Here is a 21645-nt window from a genome sequence, read left to right on the forward strand (position 1 = left end):
CCTGAATGCCGAATCTGCGGCCCTCGAGAAGGTGAGCACTCCGCAGCCACCACAGGAGAGACACCCTGGCCCTGGGGGATAGGGTGATTAACCGATGCATCTGAAGATGTGATCCGGGCCACTTGTCCAGTAAGTTCCATTGTCCTTGCATGGAACCAGCCGAAGGGGATGGCCTCGTATGATGCCATCATCCTTCCCAGGACTCGAGTGCAGTGATGCACTGACACCTGTTTTGGTTTTCAATAGATTCCTGACCAGTGTCATGAGCTCCTGAGCTCTCTCTATCGGGAGATAAACCCTCTTCTGGTCTGTGTCTAGGATCATGCCTAGGCGAGGCAGATGAGCTGTAGGAACCAACTGCGACTTCGGAATATATAGAATCCAGTCGTGTTGCCGTTTCACTTCCAGAGAAGGTGATACGCTGTCCAGCAACTGCTCTCTTGATCTCGCTTTTATGAGGAGATCAGCCAAGTATGTGATAATAGTGACACCTTGCTTCCGCAGGAGCACCATCATATCCGCCATTACCTTGTTGAAATTGGTAATGATAATCCCGTACCGCAATTCTGAGGTACGCCTGATGAGGTGGATAAATGGGGACACGAAGGTATGCATCCCTTATGTCCCGATTCATTTCAGGCTTGCAATGACCGCTCTTAGCGATTCCATCTTGAACCTGAACCTTTTCAGGTATATGTTCGGGGATTTTAATTCAATATGGGTCTAACCGAACCATCTGGTTTCGGGATTATAACATGGTCGAATAATAACACCCTCTTGTTGAAGGAGGGGACCCTTGACCACCACCTGTTGAAGATACAATTTACGAATTGCAGTTAACACTGGCTCCCTCTCTTGGGGGGAAGCCCGCCGGGTCCTCGGTGAGGGGGCATCTTCTCACAGTCCAGCCTGTATCCCTGCGATACAATTTCTATTGCCCAGGGATCTAACAGGGAGTGAACCCACTTGTGGCTGAACTTACGAAGGCGTGTCCCCACCGGGTCTAGCTCCGCCTGTGGAGCCCCAGCGACATGCGGTGGATTTTTGTAAAGGCCGGGGAGGACTTCTGTTCCTGGGGACTAGCTGTGTTGTACAGCTTCTTTCCTCTGCCCCCGGCTCGGACAAGAAAGGACGCACCTCAGACTTTCTTGTTTCTTTATTCGAGAAGCTGCATTTAATAATGTCGTGCTTTCCTAGGCTGTGCAGGAATATAAGGCAAAATATCAGAATTACCAGCTATAGCTGTGGAGACCAGGCCCGAGAACCTTTCTCCACACAATCCTCAGCCTTCCATATGCCTCTTAAGTCGGCATCATCTGTCCAATGTATATTCTACAGGACACGTCAAGCAGAAATCGACATAGCTTTTGCCTCTAGGACCCAGTATACTCATGTCCCTTTGGGCATGCTTTATAATTATATATCTATCACTTAAGACAGCATCTTAAAATATTTATATGCATACTAGGGTCTCAATCTCTGCTGATAAGGTACCTGTCCACGCTGCCACAGTGCTATAAACCCATGCCGACACAATCGCCGGTCTGGGTAGTATACTAGAATGTGCACACTATCTGCAGGATCCCTGAGAATAGCTAGTGCAAACAGGACACCCAAGGGGAAGATTCTCAACACATCCTGGCCCTAGTGGGGAAAGGATACAGCCTGAGAATTCTCTTGTGGGAAGCTGCCGTCTCTTGTCTGGAGATTCCCGCTCTTTTTCCTCATGAGAGGAGGGAAATTTACCTCAGCATTCTTCCCCTTAACATGTGTACTCTCGTGTCAGGGACAGATGAGTCATCAGTGATATGCAAATCATCTTTTATTCCAATAATCATATATTGAATATCTTTTAGCCCTCTTGGCTGTAACTTTGCATTATCGTAGTCGACAGTGGAGTTAAACTCCGTGTCGATACCAGTGTTTGTTATTTTGGATAGTGAGCATAGAGAGACTCTGAAGGACTCTGTGACATAGGGACAGACCAGGCTAGATTTCCTTTCTGTTCCCTAACCTTTTGTGCAATAATTTTACCTCAGCACTTACACATATCCAAACAGGTGTCGGCGTTGTTGACGGAGACACCCTCCCACACACTTATCCGCTCTATCACCTCCTTAGAGGAGCCTTTTACCTCAGACATGTCGACACACGCGTACCGACACACCACACACACAGGGGATGCTCTATTTGAAGACAGTTCCCCCACCAGGCCCTTTGGAGAGACAGAGAGAGAGTCTGCCAGCACACACCACAGCGCTATATAATACAGGGATGTACACTATACTGAGTGATTTTTCCCCTATAGCAGCTTATATACACAGTTTTTGCGCCTAAATTTATGTGCCCCCCCTCTCTTTTTTACCCTTTGTGTACCAGGATACTGCAGGGGAGAGCCTGGGGAGCTTCCTTCCAGCTGAGCTGTGAAGAGAAAATGGCGCCGGTGTGCTGAGGAAGAAGGCCCGGCCCCCTCAGCGGCGGGCTTCTGTCCTTTTATGTACTTTAATGGCGGGGGTTAATGCACATATACAGTTTATCAGACTGTATTATGTGCTTTTCGCCAAGTAAGGTAATCTAATTGCTGCCCAGGGCGCCCCCCCCCCCCCCCCCAGCGCCCTGCACCCATCAGTGACCGGAGTGTGTGGTGTGCTAAGGGAGCAATGGCGCACAGCTGCAGTGCTGTGCGCTACCTTAATGAAGACCGGAGTCTTCAGCCGCCGATTTTCAACTTCTCTTCGTTCTTCTGGCTCTGCAAGGGGGACGGCGGCGCTGCTCCGGGACCGGACGACCGAGGACTGGGCCTGTGTTCGATCCCTCTGGAGCTAATGGTGTCCAGTAGCCTTAGAAGCCCAAGCTAGCTGCAAGCAGGTAGGTTCGCTTCTCTCCCCTCAGTCCCACGTAGCAGTGAGTCTGTTGCCAGCAGATCTCACTGAAAATAAAAAACCTAACAAATACTTTCTTTTCTAGGAAGCTCAGGAGAGCCCCTAGGGTGCATCCAGCTCTGGCCGGGCACAGATACTAACTGAGGTCTGGAGGAGGGGCATAGAGGGAGGAGCCAGTGCACACCAGATATAGTACCTAATCTTTCTTTTAAGAGTGCCCAGTCTCCTGCGGAGCCCGTCTATACCCTATGGTCCTTACGGAGTACCCAGCATCCACTAGGACGTCAGAGAAACATACTTCCACATGACATTGTGTTTAACTTAATGCAACATTGGGACTAGTGCACAGATAACAAAGTTTGCTATTCCCAGTGAGCTTTCCCCTTTAATTAAAAATCCCATATACAGGTGGGAGGAGCCTGTAGCACTAAGCTAGCTTGCAAGATTCTTTTAGAAGCTTCCACAAACTTGGATATTTTCCATCTCCTAACAATGAGGTACCATAGAGAATTTATTGTTTTTCTATTGCATGCACCTAGTTCTAATGTTGCAGCCCACTGTATATAAGTCCTCGTTAAATGTGAGTTTTCTTTGTAATGTTAAGTATGGCTATTCTAATAATAAGCTCTGCAGCTGTCGGTCATTTAAGGACAGATTTCCTAGCACTTGTTTATCTTAACCCACTTTGTGTTGGAATGTGTACTGCGCGGATATTTATTCATATAGTATGTAAACCTAAGTTTTTATGCATACTGCACTGATAATCCAAAGTTTCTATTTAGCAGCTGTTTATATGTTTTGCTATCAAAGTTATAACCTTTATTGTATGAGTCATCATATTGCGTAGAACTGTAAGAGAATGTTTGAAGCTTACAGTCCAAATTCTCTACCCCACAAACTCACAAAATCTTACGGAGATTTTCCATACTTAATAAAGTGTGTGGTATATGCCTGCAGCATACTATGAAGAAACATGCTTAAAAACAATGCAGCTCAGCATATATATGTAATTGCGACATTTTTGGGGGGGCAAACACACACATATTTAACATCTGCTTTTTCATTTAAAATGTTTCTCATTGTACATGAGGCCTACGCACACTGACATTAACCAGTATGTTTTTGGACTATAGAAGGAAACTGGGGCCCCCTGGTACCCACTGATACGTTGACTGGCTGCACCAGCTAAAACCTTGCCCTCTCGCCCAGAGAATGATGTTGTCAACATCTATTTTTAGGGCACCAAATTGATCAGGGACAGCCATGAAAACTGCACACAGATAGTTGTATACAAAAGTTGATCAAGTTGCGCACACTAGGTTTACAGCCTATAAAAAACACAAAAGGAGCCTCCACCAAGACCTCCCACAATATATAAGTGCACAAAATTTGTGTTTTCACAGTGGCACAACCTATTACAATTCAAATGTGATTTAGGTGACAAAAGTATTCACAAACCGCTTACACTTATACTATTCCTCTTTGAGCACTTATAGTCCATTCAGATTCAGATTTAGATGATCCTCTTCAACAGGTTTCTAAAACTTAAAGTAGTCAAATATAGAGCAATATTGTTTTTATATATTGATAAACATATGAGTATACGTTGCACTCACATTTAGCACATTTAAAACCAACATATAGCACCTATTGGTGTGACTCAAATACGTTGACAGCTGACTCCACTAGATGACAACAATGGAAAAGCCTTTCAAGCTCCGGATGCTGTCTGGCTCACAGCGGATACTCTTCAATGTTGTTAAGATGGCCCTGCTCTGGTGTACTTTTCCCCCTCGAACACTAGATAACAACTGTATCAATATTATTTATGCAGAGTGTTTATTATGGTGTTCCTCTAGAGTGAGTTTCCATTACACCCACTATAATTTTTGCTTTCCAATGTAGAAACTAATGGGGTTCTCTTGGTACGGTTATTTGCATCTGGAAGGGGTGGGAGTGGGGTTATAATTAGGGTACTGGATGCAGGAGTACTGAAACTGGTATGCGGTCAGGATCCCAGCAGTCAGGATCTCAGTGGTTAGGATCCCGGCAATCAGAATACAGACAGCACTCACATTCAAAGTGAAGCCTGGCAGTCTATGTGAATCTAGGCAGAAAGGTAACGTGTTCTAACCCGGAGGGGTTTTATTGTGTATGTGCTCATACAGTACTACATACCAACAATACAATAGAGACTACACACACAGCGCTAATAGTGCTGACATTTGCAATAGTACCCACACTTACAATACCATCTCAGAAATTACTGATACTGTGTTCAGTGCCGTAACTAGACATTTTAGCGCTGTGTGCAAGAAATAGCATCGGCGCCCCCCCCCCCAATATTTAAAACAGGGCGAGCACACATAGTAGGCGCGCACCAAAACTATAGGGGCATGGCTTCTAGGGGCAGAGGTGTGATCACAAAATAATACCAATTCATATTACACTGCACAGTAGTCTCCAGTACTCAAATTACACCGCACAGTAGCGCCACTTTCCCATTTTACACATTGCTCCAGGTAGAGAAATATAAAATAACATTCTTGTTTCAAACATCACTCACCACCCCAAGCTCTGTGACTGACGGCAGGTGGGGAAAAGGTCACCGGAGGTCTGACCGGACTCACTTGGCTGCTGCTTCATTGTGAGCTGGAATGCCTCCTCTTCAAACCCCTATGTCATCATGTCTCTCCCTAGAGACACTGCAGGGGGGCGAGCATCAGATCCAGGATAAAGGTGGCGCTGTTATACAGAGGGAGCGAGAATGAATGCAAGAGTGTTATACAGAGGGAGAGACAAGGAAGAGAGAGTGTTATACGGAGGGAGCGTGGAGGAAGGAGAGAGTGTTATACGAAGGGGGCGTGGAGGAAGGAGAGAGTGTTATACAGAGAAAGAGAGGAGGAAGAAGAGGGTGTTATACAGAGAGAGAGAGAGAAGAGGAAGAGGAGGGTGTTACAAAGAGGGAGAGAAGACGAAGGAGAGAGAGAGTGTTATACAGAGGGAGAGACGAGGAAGAGTGTGTTATACGGAGGAAGCGCGGAGAGTGTGTTATACAGAGGGAGAGAGGAGGAAGGAGAGTGTTATACAGAGGGAGAGAAGAGGAAGGAGAGAGTGTTATACAGAGGTAGAAAGAAGGACAGGGTGTTATACAGAGGGAGCGAGGAGGAAGGAGAGTGTGTTATACAGAGGTAGAGAGAAGGAAGGAGAGGGTGTTATACAGATGGAACGAGGAGGAAGGAGAGGGTGTTATACAGATGGAACGAGGAGGAAGGAGAGGGTGTTATACAGAGGGAGAGATAAGATAGGGGAAGTGTTATACAGGGTAAGAGATAAGGTGGGGAGAGTGTTATATGGCGGGAGAGATTTTATGGGGAGAGTGTTATACAGGCGGAGAGATACGATAGGGGAGATTATACAGGGGGGAGATAAGATAGCGGAGAGAATTATACAAGAAGGAAAGAGATAAGGTAGGGGATAGTGTTATATAGGGTGAGAGATAAGGTAGGGGAGCGTGTTATACAGGGGGAGAAAGAAGGTAGGGGTGAGTTACACAGGGGGAGAGATAAGGTAGGGGAAGTGATACACAGGGGGAGAGATAAGGTAGGGCAGAGTTACACAGGGGGAGAGAGAAGGTAGGGGGAGTGTTAAGGTAGGGGAGAGTTACACAGGGGGAGAGATCAGATAGGGGGAGAGTTACACAGGGTGAGAGATAAGATAGGGGGGAGTGTTACACAGGGGGAGAGAAAAGGTAGGGGGAGAGTTACACATGGGGAGAGATAAGGTAGGGGAAGTGTTACACAGGGGGAGAGATAAGGTAGGGCAGAGTTACACAGGGGGAGAGATAAGGTAGGGGGAGAGTTACACAGGGGGAGAGATCAGATAGGGGGAGAGATCAGATAGGGGGGAGAGTAACACGGGGGGAGAAATAAGGTAGGGGGAGTGTTAAACAGGGGGAGAGATAAGGTAGGGCAGAGTTACACAGGGGGAGAGATAAGGTAGGGGGAGAGATCAGACAGAGGGGAGAGATAAGATAGGGGAGAGTTACACAGGGTGAGCGATAAGATAGGGGGGAGAGTTACACAGGGGGAGAGATAAGGTAGGGGAAGTGTTACACAGGGGGAGAGATAAGGTAGGGGGGAGAGATAAGGTGGGGGGGAGGGTTACATATGGGGAGAGATAAGGTAGTGGGGAGAGTTACACACGGGGAGAGATAAGGTAGGGGAAGTGTTACACAGAAGGAGAGATAAGGTAGGGGAAGTGTTACACAGGGGGAGAGATAAGGTAGGGGGGAGAGATAAGGTAGAGGGGAGAGTGTTACACAGGGGGAGAGATAAGAAAGATAAGAGAGAGGAGAGAGTGTTAATCAGGGGTAGAGATGAAGGAGAGAGCTGGAAGAGAGAGACAGACTTACACACTTCCTGTCACCTCTGCTCCTCCAGAGTGTGGGCCTTCTGTCTGTAACGTCTGCCTGAGCTTGGCTCCGCCCCCTGACAGCCAGAGACCTCAGCTCCCAGCAGTGAGGGCTGTCTCTCTGTCTCCTCTCCTGCAGTGCTGCGCTGTGGGGCCGGCAACGGTAGATGCTAGAATCAAGTGGGCTAAGGGACCTTTTCCGTAAGGGGGAGGAGTTACGACGCAAGGGGGAGGAGCTAGGCCAGCGGGATAGTTCCTCTACTATCCACGCCACCAACTATTACCTTTAGTAATTAGGTGGTGAGCGAAGCGGAGCGGAGCGAGCCACCGTGCCCGAAGCGTGGCGAGCGAAGCGAGCCCGCGAGGGTACTTTTCGGGTACCCTGTTCGCCCGTAGCTCCTCCCCCTGGTGACGTAGCTCCTCCCCTCAATACGTCACAAGGTCCCTTCAGCCCCTCCGATATAGAACCAACCGGCCGGCAACAGTAAGAGCGCGGGGGCAGCATCACATGCCGGACCCACACTCACTGAGTGATGAAACAGGAAATAAATTACAGCTTCCAGCAGCAAGGGCTGCTGGGAGCGGTAGTTTATTTCCTGTTTCTTCACTCGTGCGGAGCTGCGGTGCGGTGGGCGCCTCCTGGGTCCTGGTAGATTCATTCTTATTGAGCGGCCGTGCGGGTGGTGATGCCAGATGGTGCGCCTACAGTGCATATGCGCTGTGGGCAAGGCACCATCGGCACACACCAAGTTACGGCCCTGACTGTGTTAATGAGGCTATGATTGATTTAAGTGCTCACATCTATAGTGATGCCCGGTAGTCTACGCAGGGGTGTAACTAGAACTTTGTGGGCCCCATAGCAAAATCTTTAAAGGGACCCCTCAGCCTTTGACACTACAATGCCCCTTAGGAGCAGTAGAGAGAGTGGAGTGAGAGAGAGAGAAAGAAGGTGTCAGAGGGAGATAGAGAGAGAGAGAGGAGTGAGTTAGAGAGGGAGAGAAAGAGAGAGTGTTTTCATGGAAAAAGATGGAATGAGAGAAAGAGAGAGAGACAATGTTATGGAGAGAGAAAGAGAGTAGCGAGAGAGAGTGTTAATGATAGAGGGGGAGAGAGAGAGGGAGGAATGAGCAGGAGAGACACTACTTGACTACAGCAGAGGATGGGGTGGAGGCATAGACGGATGGACAGTCTGGGGCATTGGCGGACAGACGGATGGACAGAGCACCATATGAGGGCATAGATGGACATTAGCACCATTGATGGACAGATGGACAGACAGAGTACAATTTGGGGGCATGGATGGACGGGACAGGGCATAGATGGACAGACAGACAGAGCACATATGGTGGTATAGATTGATGGACAGGAGGGGGCATAGACGGATGTACAGGGGCATGGGCGGACAGATAGAGCACCATACAGGGGTATAGGTGGATAGGCAGATGGATAGGAGGGGGCATAGACGGACAGATGAGAGAGGGCATAGACACCAGAAATGGCCGGACGCTCTTTCTATACAAGGTGCAGGGGATGCAGCTGTCTTGGGGCTTGGTGGGGCCCCAAAGACAATCCCAATCCACCTGCTAAAGTGTATTATTATTTAATATTATTTTTTTCTCCATTGTTTTATATTTACTTACTACTGCTACGCCAGGTTTGGGGCCCAGCAGTATACTTACTGACAGGAAGGAGGGGGGGGGCAAGCCACTGCCGCAGTGGTGCCGGTGGTGCAGGCAGACGGATGTGGCACTGTATAATCACAATCAGTGCGCGTCTGTCAGCTGTGCTGCCCTGGTGCCATTACTGCAGGCGCAGCCGCGCTTCTGGATTCTCTAGAACAAGTGGCTCCATCTCTCTCCTCCCTACCAATAAGTACACTGCTGGAACCCAAACTCGGCAACACTAATTAAAAATTAAAAATTAAGAAAAAAATGTTTTTTAGAGGGTGCTCTGGGATTGCCTTTGGGGCCCTCCCAAGCTGCTGGACCCCATAGCAGCCGCATCCCCTGCACTCTCTATAGTTACACCACTGATTCTATGTGAATCCAGGATAGATAAAGGATATATGATCATAATCTCTAAAGGTCTTCATGGTCTATCTTTTCCTCAGTATAAAACTATATTACAGCTACAATACCTATAATATGGATTAAAATGCTGGCAGCACAAAGACATCGCCGAATCAAATATGCCAGCAGTATTAGTAGGAGTATCGATCACCATCTATGAATAACACATTTGGAATTGACATGTCTTTGAATTATTTGCCTGCCTGCTGATATAAGGGATAAATAATCCCAATAGGAAGATTATAACCATCTCATTGGTTAAAATTAAATAATATTTAAAACAATCTTCACCCAATAATAGCGCTAAGAACTGCAGATGGACGTATTTCAGGTCACGTGACAACAATACCATTAGCACTATTTATTAACACATTTATAACAACAATTGCAGTACAGGATTGATGTCATTCCAATGACTGTGTCGCAATACATCAAGGGTTAATACCCTGAGGGATATAACAGATACAAACTAACAGACACAGGAATTTTGACACATATGGAGCATCTGCTCACTAGGTATTGATCTCTGTTAAAGAGACAAGAAGGAATGATGATTTTTTAACAATCCCAAAAGGGTTAAGGGGTGTATTTATCACCATCCGCATCTGATGTTGCGGATGACAGGTGATAAACTCGACCCAACTCACACTGCGATACTTTAATACATTGCATGGATGTATCAATTATCGCATGCAGGGGTCAGAGCTTGCGTTCATGCTCTGTCCCTGTGATGCCTCTCTGCGGCATCATCAGGTTATTTTTCATAAAAAATACCCCGATGTCCTGCTGCGCATGCACCGCCGCATGTCGCTACCTCTGCCACCAGGTCCCCCTCATCGCGACTACCCCCACATGCAAAAGTGTCCCTTCACCCCGGATTTTATACTCACTTGTTCAGGAGCCGGTGTCCACTGCTTCAGTAGGCTGTGGGGACAAAGAAAGCTGGGCAAGGGGTGTACATCGCAGTGCTGCCCTGTGATCTCGCCAGCCTGAGCAGAGCAGGCGAGATTATCATAGGGCACACTGCAGTATTTTTTGTTGTTGTAAATTTGGCCACAACGCATTTCCCATTATAAGTATGAGGAATGCGATGGGGCTTATAAAAAAAAAAAAATGACAATTAAATAAGATTTTACTCACCGGTAAATCTATTTCTCGTAGTCCGTAGTGGATGCTGGGACTCCGTAAGGACCATGGGGAATAGCGGCTCCGCAGGAGACTGGGCACAACTAAAGAAAGCTTTAGGACTACCTGGTGTGCACTGGCTCCTCCCACTATGACCCTCCTCCAGACCTCAGTTAGGATACTGTGCCCGGAAGAGCTGACACAATAAGGAAGGATTTTGAATCCCGGGTAAGACTCATACCAGCCACACCAATCACACCGTATAACTTGTGATACTATACCCAGTTAACAGTATGAAATATAACTGAGCCTCTCAACAGATGGCTCAACAATAACCCTTTAGTTAAGCAATAACTATATACAAGTATTGCAGACAATCTGCACTTGGGATGGGCGCCCAGCATCCACTACGGACTACGAGAAATAGATTTACCGGTGAGTAAAATCTTATTTTCTCTGACGTCCTAAGTGGATGCTGGGACTCCGTAAGGACCATGGGGATTATACCAAAGCTCCCAAACGGGCGGGAGAGTGCGGATGACTCTGCAGCCCCGAATGAGCAAACTCTAGGTCCTCCTCAGCTAGGGTATCAAACTTGTAGACTCTTGCAAAAGTGTTTGAACCCGACCAAGTAACAGCTCGGCAAATTTGTAAAGCCGAGACCCCTCGGGCAGCCGCCCAAGAAGAGCCCACTTTCCTCGTGGAATGGGCTTTTACAGATTTCGGGTGCGGCAGTCCAGCCGCAGAATGTGCAAGTTGAATCGTGCTACAGATCCAGCGAGCAATAGTCTGCTTTGAAGCAGGAGCACCCAGCTTGTTGGGTGCATACAGGATAAATAGCGAGTCAGTTTTCCTGACTCTAGCCGTCCTGGAAACATATATTTTTCAGGGCCCTGACTACGTCCAGTAACTTGGAATCCTCCAAGTCCCAAGTAGCCGCAGGCACCACAATAGGTTGGTTCACATGAAAACTGATACCATCTTAGGAAAGAATTGGGAACGAGTCCTCAATTCCGCCCTATCCATATAAAAAAATTAGATAAGGGCTTTTGCATGATAAAGCCGCTAATTCTGATACACGCCTAGCCGACGCCAAGGCCAACAGCATGACCACTTTCCACGTGAGGTATTTTAGCTCCACGGATTTAAGTGGCTCAACCCAATGCGACTTCAGGAAATCCAACACCACGTTGAGATCCCACGGTGCCACTGGAGGCACAAACGGGGGCTGACTATGCAGCACTCCCTTAACAAAAGTCTGAACTTCAGGCAATGAAGTCAGTTCCATTTTGGAAGAAAATCGATAGAGCCGAAATCTGGACCTTAATGGATCCCAATTTTAGGCCCATAGTCACCCCTGACTGTAGGAAGTGCAGAAATCGACCTAGCTGAAATTCCTCCGTTGGGGCCTTCCTGGCCTCACAGCACGCAACATATTTCCGCCATATGCGGTGATAATGGTTTGCGTTCACTTCTTTCCTAGCTTTAATTAGCGTAGGGATAATTTCCTCCGGAATGCCCTTTTCCTTCAGGATCCGGCGTTCAACCGCCATGCCGTCAAACGCAGCCGCGGTACGTCTTGGAACAGACAGGCCCCCTGCTGCAGCAGGTCCTGTCTGAGCGGCAAAGGCCATGGGTCCTCTGAGATCATTTCTTGGAGTTCTGGGTACCAAGCTCTTCTTGGCCAATCCGGAACAATGAGAATAGTTCTTACTCCTCTCCGTCTTATTATTCTCATTACCCTGGGTATGAGAGGCAGAGAAGGGAACCCATACACCGACTGGTACCCCCACGGTGTTACCAGAGCGTCCACAGCTATCGCCTGAGGGTCCCTTGACCTGGCGCAATATCGTTTTAGCTTTTTGTTGAGGCGGGACGCCATCATGTCCACCTGTGGCCTTTCCCAACGGTGTACAATCATTTGGAAGACTTCTGGATGAAGTCCCCACTCTCCCGGGTGGAGGTCGTGTCTGCTGAGAAAGTCTGCTTCCCAGTTGTCCACTCCGGGAATGAACACTGCTGACAGTGCTAACACATGATTTTCCGCCCATCGGAGAATCCTTGTGGCTTCTGCCATCGCCACCCTGCTTCTTGTGCCGCCCTGTCGGTTTACATGAGCGACCGCCGTGATGTTGTCTGACTGGATCAGCACCGGCCGGTGTTGAAGCATGGGTCTAGCCTGACTTAGGGCATTGTAAATGGCCCTTAGTTCCAGAATATTTATGTGTAGGGAAGTCTCCTGACTTTTCCATAGTCCTTGGACGTTTCTTCCCTGTGTGACTGCCCCCCAGCCTCGAAGGCTGGCATCCGTGGTCACCAGGACCCAGTCCTGTATGCCGAATCTGCGGCCCCCTAGAAGATGAGCACTGTGCAGCCACCACAACAGCGACATCCTGGCCCTTGGAGACAGGGTTATCCGCCGATGCATCTGAAGATGCGACCCTGATCACTTGTCCAACAGATCCCACTGGAAGATCCTTGCATGGGACCTGGCGAATGGAATTTCTTCGTAAGAAGCTACCATCTTTCCCAGGGCTCGCGTGCATTGATGCACCGACACCTGTATTTGTATTAGGAGGTCTCTGTCTAGAGACGACAACTCCTTGGACTTCTCCTCAGGGAGAAACCCTTTTTTTTCTGTTCTGTGTCCAGAACCATACCCAGGAACAGTAGACGCGTCGTAGGAACCAGCTGCGACTTTGGAATATTCAGAATCCAGCCGTGCTGTTGTAGCACTTCCCGAGATAGTGCTACTCTGACGAACAACTGCTCCCTGGACCTCGCCTTTATAAGGAGATCGTCCAAGTACGGGATAATTATTTCGGCCATTACCTTGGTAAATACCCTCGTGCCGGGGACAGACCAACGGCAACGTCTGGAATTGGTAATGACAATCCTGTACCACAATTTTGAGGTACTCCTGGTGAAGAGGGTAAATAGGGACATGCAGGTAAGCATCCTTGATGTCCAGTGATACCATGAAATTCTCCAGGCTTGCAATAATCGCCCTGAGCGATTCCATTTTGAACTTGAACCTTCGTATATAAGTGTTCAAGGATTTCAATTTTAGAATGGGTCTCACCGAACCGTCCGGTTTCGGTACCACAACATTCTGGAATAGTAACCCCGGCCTTGTTGAAGGAGGGGTACCTTGATTTCACCTGCTGGAAGTATAGCTTGTGAATTTCCGCCAGTACTACCTCCCTTTCTCCGAGGGCAGCAGGCAAGGCTGATGTGAGGTAACGGCGAGGGGGAGTCGCCTCGAACTCCAGCCTGTATCCCTGTGATACTACTTGCAGAACCTAGGGATCCACCTGTGGGCAAGCCCACTGGTCCCTGAAGTTCCCGAGATGCGCCCCCACCGCACCTGTCTCCACCTGTGGAGCCCCAGCGTCATGCGGTGGACTCAGAGGAAGCGGGGGAAGATTTTTGATCCTGGGAACTGGCTGTCTGGTGCAGCTTTTTCCTTATTCCCTTGTCTCTGTGCAGAAAGGAAGCGCCTTTGACCCGCTTGCTTTTCTGAAGCCGAAAGGACTGTACCTGAAAATACGGTGCTTTCTTAGGCTGTGAGGAAACCTGAGGTAAACATTTTTTCTTCCCAGCTGTTGCTGTGGATACGAGGTCCCAGAGACCATCCCCAAACAATTCCTCACCCTTATAAGGCAGAATCTCCATGTGCCTTTTAAAGGCAGCATCACCTGTCCACTGCCGGGTCTCTAATACCCTCCTGGCAGAATGGACATTGCATTAATTCTGGATGCCAGCCGGCAAATATCCCTCTGTGCATCCTTCATATATAAGATGACGTCTTTAATATGCTCTATGTTAGCAAAATATTATCCCTGTCTAGGGTATTAATATTATCTGACAGGGTATCAGACCACGCTGCAGCAGCACTATTTATGCTGAGGCAAATGCAGGTCTCAGTATAGTACCTGAGTGTGTATATACAGACTTCAGGATAGCCTCCTGCTTTTTATCAGCAGGCTCCTTCAAAGTGGCCGTATCCCCAGACGGCAGTGCCACCTTTTTTGACAAACGTGTGAGCGCCTTATCCACCCAAAGGGATATCTCCCAACGTGACCTATCCTCTGGCGGGAAAGGGTACGCCAGCAGTAACTTTTTAGAAATTACCAGTTTCTTATCGGGGGAACCCACGCTTCTTTACACACTTCATTCACTCATCTGATGGGGGAACAAAACACTGGCTGCTTTTTCTCCCCAAACATAAAACCCCTTTTATGTGGTACTTGGGTTAATGTCAGAAATGTGTAACACATTTATCATTGCCGAGATCATGCAACGGATGTTCCTAGTGGATTGTGTATATGTCTCAACCTCGTCGACACTGAGTCAGACTCCGTGTCGACATCTGTGTCTGCCATCTGAGGTAACGGGCGTTTTTTGAGCCCCTGATGGCCTTTGAGACGCCTGGGCAGGCGCGGGCTGAGAAGCCGGCTGTCCCACAGCTGTTACGTCATCCAGCCTTTTATGTAAGAGTTGACATTGTCGGTTAATACCTTCCACCTATCCATCCACTCTGGTGTCGGCCCCAGAGGGGGCGACATCCCATTTATCGGCCTCTGCTCCGCCTCCACATAACCTTCCTCATCCAACATGTCGACACAGCCGTACCGACACACCGCACACACACAGGGAATGCTCTGACTGAGGACAGGACCCCACAAAGTCCTTTGGGGAGACAGAGAGAGAGTATGCCAGCACACACCAGAGGGCTATATAATGCAGGGATTAACACTATAACTGAGTGATTTTTTCCCCCAATAGCTGCTTGTATACACATATTGCGCCTAAATTTAGTGCCCCCCCTCTCTTTTTAACCCTTTGAGCCTGAAAACTACAGGGGAGAGCCTGGGGAGCTGTCTTCCAGCTGCACTGTGAAGAAAAAATGGCGCCAGTGTGCTGAGGGAGATAGCCCCGCCCCTTTTTCGGCTGACTTTTCTCCCGCTTTTTTCATGGATTCTGGCAGGGGTAATTTATCACATATATAGCCCTGGGACTATATATTGTGATGATTTGCCAGCCAAGGTGTTTACATTGCCCTCATGGCGCCCCCCCCAGCGCCCTGCACCCATCAGTGACCGGAGTGTGAGGTGTGCATGAGGAGTAATGGCGCACAGCTGCAGTGCTGTGCGCTATCTTGTTGAAGACTGAAGTCTTCTGCCGCCGATTTTCCGGAACACTTCTGGCTCTGTAAGGGGGCCGGCGGCGCGGCTCCGGGAACGAACATCAAGGTCTGGTCCTGCGGTCGATCCCTCTAGAGCTAATGGTGTCCAGTAGCCTAAGAAGCCCAAACTACCACCAGTTAGGTAGGTTCGCTTCTTCTCCCCTTAGTCCCTCGCTGCAGTGAGTCTGTTGCCAGCAGATCTCACTGTAAAATAAAAACCTAAAATATACTTTCTTTCTAGGAGCTCAGGAGAGCCCCTAGTGTGCATCCAGCTCAGCCGGGCACAAGATTCTAACTGAGGTCTGGAGGAGGGTCATAGTGGGAGGAGCCAGTGCACACCAGGTAGTCCTAAAGCTTTCTTTAGTTGTGCCCAGTCTCCTGCGGAGCCGCTATTCCCCATGGTCCTTACGGAGTCCCAGCATCCACTTAGGACGTCAGAGAAAATGGTTTGGAGCAGTGTTTCATGAAAATTGCTCCAAAAGCCCTTTAATACATTCAGGTGATACTAAATTAATGTGAAAAGAGTGTGAAAACACCCTTTTTCACATTATTTTAGTAAAAATAATGTTAAGAAATTGGCCCCTTAAATCTGTGTAAATAACAACATTATTCCCAGAGCCGGTCATAGGCATAGGCAAACTAGGCAATTGCCTAGGACATTTGATATGCCTAGGGGCATCAGCAGCTTCTGCTGATTAAAATAATATGCGGCATGCCTATATTCTGTGTGTAGCATTTCATATGCAGATACAGCCACAGTCTCACACAGTATATAGGCATGCTGCATATCATTTTAATAATCAGGAGCTGCTTGTGCATCCTAGCCACATAGCAATGCAAATAAGATGCATTTTCATAAAAAAAAGGTGCCCGACGTTAGCATTGAGGCAAGATTTATGAGGACACATCTGTATCCAAGCAGAGGCAGAGGTCACAGTATTAGTGGCAGTGTGAGTGCTGTGTGCTGGTGGGTTGGTTGTGCAGTAGTGTTCGGAATATGTGTAAGGAGCATTATGTGTGTCATGTAAAAATGCATTAATAATGTGCAACATATGTGTAGGGGGCACTATGTGTGTCATTATGTGTATAAGGGCATTAATAATGTGCGGCATATGTGTAACAGGGTACTACTGTATGTGTATAGGGGCACTAATAATGTGCATCAAATGTGTAGGGGGCACTATGTGTGTCATTATGTGTATAAGGGCATTATTAATGTACGGCATATGTGTAAGGGACATTATGTGTAAAATGGCATTAATAAAGGTTGTCATAATGTGTAAGGCGCAATATGTTTATAAGGACATTAATAATTTGTCTCATATGTGTAAGGTGCATTACTGTGTGGAATTATGTGTATAAATGCATTACTAATGTGTGACATTATGTGTATAAGGTGCTCTACTATGTGGCGTTGCATATAGAAAGGGCACTACTGTGTCATCTAATGTGAATAAAGAGCAATATGGTATGAGGTAATGAGAATAAAGAGCAATATGGTGTGGTGTAATGTGAATAAGGAGCAATTCAGTATGATGTTATGTGAATAAGGGGCTCTACTGTGAGGAGTAATGTTTATAAGGTAAAGTGATACTACTGTGGGATGTAATATGAATTATGGACACTGTTGCATGATCAAATGTGAATAAAGTTGCAGTACTGTGTGGCGTAATTGGAATTGGGGTTACCATTGTGTGGCCATGCCTCTTGCCAGCAAAAACACACTCCTTTTTGGGCCAAATGTGCGAACGGTTCCTATTTAAAATATAGGGGGTACAAACACCAAAATAAGGACTGCTATGGGTGAGGGGTGATGGTGCTGGGAAAGAGGTGCAAGGTCAGAGGCGAAACCAGCGGTGGCGCTAGGGGGCACCAGACAAAAATCGTGCCTAGGGCATCATATTGGTCAGGGCCGGCTCTGATTATTCCCCTATCATAATAAATGAAAATAGATACACTCTGAGTATATAACAGGTACAATTTGATACACACACAAATCCCTTGAGTGATAAAGTAACTGTTTATTGATAACAATGTGATCAGATGTGACTCACAACTGAAGTTACATAATAAGAAATCAGAAAGAAACACACATAAAAAATAGACACATTTACAGTACATTGAAACAAAGGATATTTTAATAGTTGCAAACTCCAGTGGCATCTAGTGCACAAAATAAACATTTTAATAAAAACTCTTTATTTACTTTCACTTTTCTTGATTTTGGGGGTAATTCCAAGTTGATCGCAGCAGGAATTTTGTTAGCAGTTGGGCAAAATCATGTGCACTGCAGGGGAGGCAGATATAACATGTGTAGAGAGATTAAGATTTGGGTGGGTTATTTTGTTTCTGTGCAGGGTAAATACTGGTTGCTTTATTTTTACACTGCAATTTAGATTGCAGATTGAACACACCACACCCAAATCTAACTCTCTCTGCACATGTTATATCTGCCCCTCCCCTGCAGTGCACATTGGCACTCATTCCGAGTTGTTCGCTCTGTAATTTTCTTTGCATCGCAGCGATTTTCCGCTAATTGCGCATGCGCAATGTTCGCACTGCGACTGCGCCAAGTAAATTTGCTAAGAAGTTTGGTATTTTACTCACGGCATTACAAGGTTTTTTCTTCGTTCTGGTGATCGGAGTGTGATTGACAGGAAGTGGGTGTTTCTGGGCGGAAACTGACCGTTTTATGGGAGTGTGTGAAAAAACGCTGCCGTTTCTGGAAAAAACGCGGGGGTGGCTGAAGAAACAGGGAGTGTCTGGGCGAACGCTGGGTGTGTTTGTGACGTCAAACCAGGAACGACAAGCACTGAACTGATCGCACTGGAAGAGTAAGTCTCGAGCTACTCAGAAACTACACAGAGAAATCTTTTTGCAATATTGCGAATCTTTCGTTCGCAATTCTGCTAAGCTAAGATTCACTCCCAGTAGGCGGCGGCTTAGCGTGTGCAATGCTGCTAAAAGCAGCTTGCGAGCGAACAACTCGGAATGAGGGCCATGGTTTTGCCCAACTGCTAACAAAATTCCTGAGGCTATCAACTTGGAATTACCCCCTTTATTCTATATTTTGCTAGTTTTTATCACATGAATTGATACACAATTAAAAGTTATGTTTTAATATTGTCTATTATTGTGCACCACCCTAGGGCAATTATTCCCTCTTTTCTTTTTCATTGGTTGTTCAAAATTGCCTGTGGTCACACCCCCCAACTTTTTTCCTTAAAATATTAACTTTCCTATAAATTAATGGGGGTCTCTCAAGAATTACAACACCAACCTGCTGCTCTCAAATGTATACCTCAGAGGGATGCTCCTTATTATTTGAGGCTAATACCCCTTTTTCCACTGTAGCACGGGTCGCAGCCGTGTCGCCTGACACGGCTGCGACCCGTGCTATAGACCCCTTTCCCACAGCACTCACCAATCCGGCATATTGCCGGGTTGGTGATGCGGCAGGGGCGGCGCTGGGAGATCACAGATCTCTCAACGCCGCCCTCCCTATACACTGTGAACGGGAGCCGTGTCGCCTCGACACGGCTCCCGTTCACACTACACAGCTTACCGGGTTGAACACGTGTTCAACCCGGCAAGCTACCCGGGTAGGATTCCCGAATCACTTGATCCGGGAATTTGCAGGGGGACCCTTTTCCACTAGGGAAAAACAGTGGGTAAATGCGCGCCCCCGCACATTTACCCGTGTTTTAAAAGCTAGTGGAAAAGGGGTATTAGACTGCAAGTTGTGGTGACTATGAATCATAATGCCAATGGGGAGACCACCACAGGTATAGAGAAATTATCCATTTGTTCCTGAACATATGGCAATCTCTAATTGGTCTCTGTGTCACTAGAATGATTCTAAACATATATCAGTACCGTAAACCTCCTATTTGCCAATATTGCCCTAGAGAAATACTCATTAACAATAGGCTTCAAGTGGGGGTTATGGTAATTCAGACATATAGAGAAGCCATAATGGTCATCATAATTGGGTATAAATGGTGAGCGCTCAGAGATAGACATATTAAATATACAGTATGTACATCCTATCATGGGTGTCAGTGTGGTTGTTATTAAGTCAACCTTAAGGCTGCAAGACCAATAATCATACATCACAGCTATTAGTAGCCTTTATCTCTTCTCAAGGTGTTACACTAATCTCTTTCTATAGAGACTGACAGTCATACAACATAATATCCATATCTTTATGTTCACGTGTTTTAGCTACTAATGTTATAATACAAAGATATTGATATTATGTATATAATTTTAAATCTTTATTTCACCATCTTTCTTTTTTCTTTTTTCACATGTATGTTGAGTTTGCGATTTTAACTTCTATGTTTCACTGTAGTCTAGGATCAACATGTGAGATAGAATCACAGTATTTTAACCAAAGGAATAATAAAAGTTATATTTTAAATACAATTACAGATTTTCTTTTTCCTTTCCCAAAAAATTATTATTATTATTATTTTCATCCTTTATTTATATGGTGCCACAAGGGATCCGCAGCGCCCGTTACACAGTACATAATAAAATGAGCAAACAAGAAAACAGCACTTACAGTTCAAGACAATATAGGACAGGTATAGAAAACTCAGCGTTAGGTGCCACCAAAGGGAGTATGGAGTATAAGATAGTGTAAAGGCCCATACACACTGGGTGATTTTGAGCTGAAAGCAGGTCACTTTTGGTGTTTTGAGCTGCTTTCAGCTCAAAACCCCCCAGTGTGTATGAGCAAGCGATGAACGGTGAGCGCTGAGGCGCGCCCCTGCTTCATCGCCAGCGGACACCGTTCCTGCTATGGAAAGCCGCTCACCCCAGCTGACATCGCTAGGCAGCAGGGAAAAGCGCTCAGTGTGTATGCACTGAGCGCTTTTCGGCCCAGCGATGACAGCGATCATCGCTGTGCATACACGCTGAGCAAAAACGCCCAATGTGTATGCACCTTAAGTAAGAAGAGGAAAGGCACATGAGGAAAGAAGTCCCTGCTCTTGCGAGCTTACAATCGAAAGTGATCTAGTCATTGTGAACTTATTAGACCAAATAAATAACAACACGTGGATACAATTTTAAATCTTTATTTCACCATCTTTCTTTTTTCACATGTATGTTGAGTTTGCGATTTTAAATAATATGTTTCACTGTAGTCTAGGATCAACATGTGAGCTATAATCACAGTATTTTAACCAAAGGAATAATAAAAGTTATATTTTAAATACAATTTAATCTCCCTGTGCGTCAACAGTAGTGATGTGCACCGGACATTTTTCGGGTTTTATGTTTTGGTTTTGGATTCGGTTCCGCGGCCGTGTTTTGGATTCGGACGCGTTTTGGCAAAACCTCACCGAATTTTTTTTGTCGGATTCGGGTGTGTTTTGGATTCGGGTGTTTTTTACAAAAAAAACTAAAAAACAGCTTAAATCATAGAATTTGGGGGTCATTTTGATCCCATAGTATTATTAACCTCAATAACCATAATTTCCACTCATTTCCAGTCTATTCTGAACACCTCACACCTCACAATATTATTTTTAGTCCTACAATTTGCACGAGGTCGCTGGATGGCTAAGCTAAGCGACACAAGTGGCCGACACAAACACCTGGCCCATCTAGGAGTGGCACTGCAGTGTCAGGCAGGATGGCACTTCAAAAAAATAGTCCCCAAACAGCACATGATGCAAAGAAAAAAAGAGGCGCACCAAGGTCGCTGTGTGACTAACCTAAGCGACACAAGTGGCCGACACAAACACCTGGCCCATCTAGGAGTGGCACTGCAGTGTCAGGCAGGATGGCACTTCAAAAAAATTGTCCCCAAACAGCACATGATGCAAAGAAAAAAAGAGGCGCACCAAGGTCGCTGTGTGACTAAGCTAAGCGACACAAGTTGCCGACACAAACACCTGGCCCATCTAGGAGTGGCACTGCAGTGTCAGGCAGGATGGCACTTCAAAAAAATTGTCCC

At 46.7% G+C, this 21645-nt stretch overlaps 1 protein-coding gene and 1 long non-coding RNA gene across 4 annotated transcripts in view; one reads left to right on the top strand and one right to left on the bottom strand.

Annotated features, from left to right (window-relative positions):
* Window positions 1-7822, bottom strand: part of LOC134899958 (uncharacterized) — a 173412-nt gene extending 165590 nt beyond the window's left edge. For all 3 annotated transcript variants that reach the window (XR_010173494.1, XR_010173496.1, XR_010173488.1), the window contains exons 1-2: window positions 7297-7822; window positions 5449-5627 (exon numbers count right to left, since the gene is read on the bottom strand). This is a non-coding gene — a long non-coding RNA (uncharacterized LOC134899958). The remainder of the gene's footprint in view (window positions 1-5448; window positions 5628-7296) is intronic.
* LOC134899942 (prostaglandin reductase 1-like) overlaps window positions 3281-21645 on the top strand; it is a 147667-nt gene continuing 129302 nt past the window's right edge. The window contains exon 1 of the mRNA XM_063914210.1: window positions 3281-3379. Within this exon, the coding sequence (XP_063770280.1) occupies window positions 3375-3379 (5 nt within the window). The 5' untranslated portion in view covers window positions 3281-3374. The remainder of the gene's footprint in view (window positions 3380-21645) is intronic.

This window comes from Pseudophryne corroboree, chromosome 1 (genome assembly GCF_028390025.1).
Source record: "Pseudophryne corroboree isolate aPseCor3 chromosome 1, aPseCor3.hap2, whole genome shotgun sequence".
NCBI lineage: Eukaryota > Metazoa > Chordata > Amphibia > Anura > Myobatrachidae > Pseudophryne > Pseudophryne corroboree.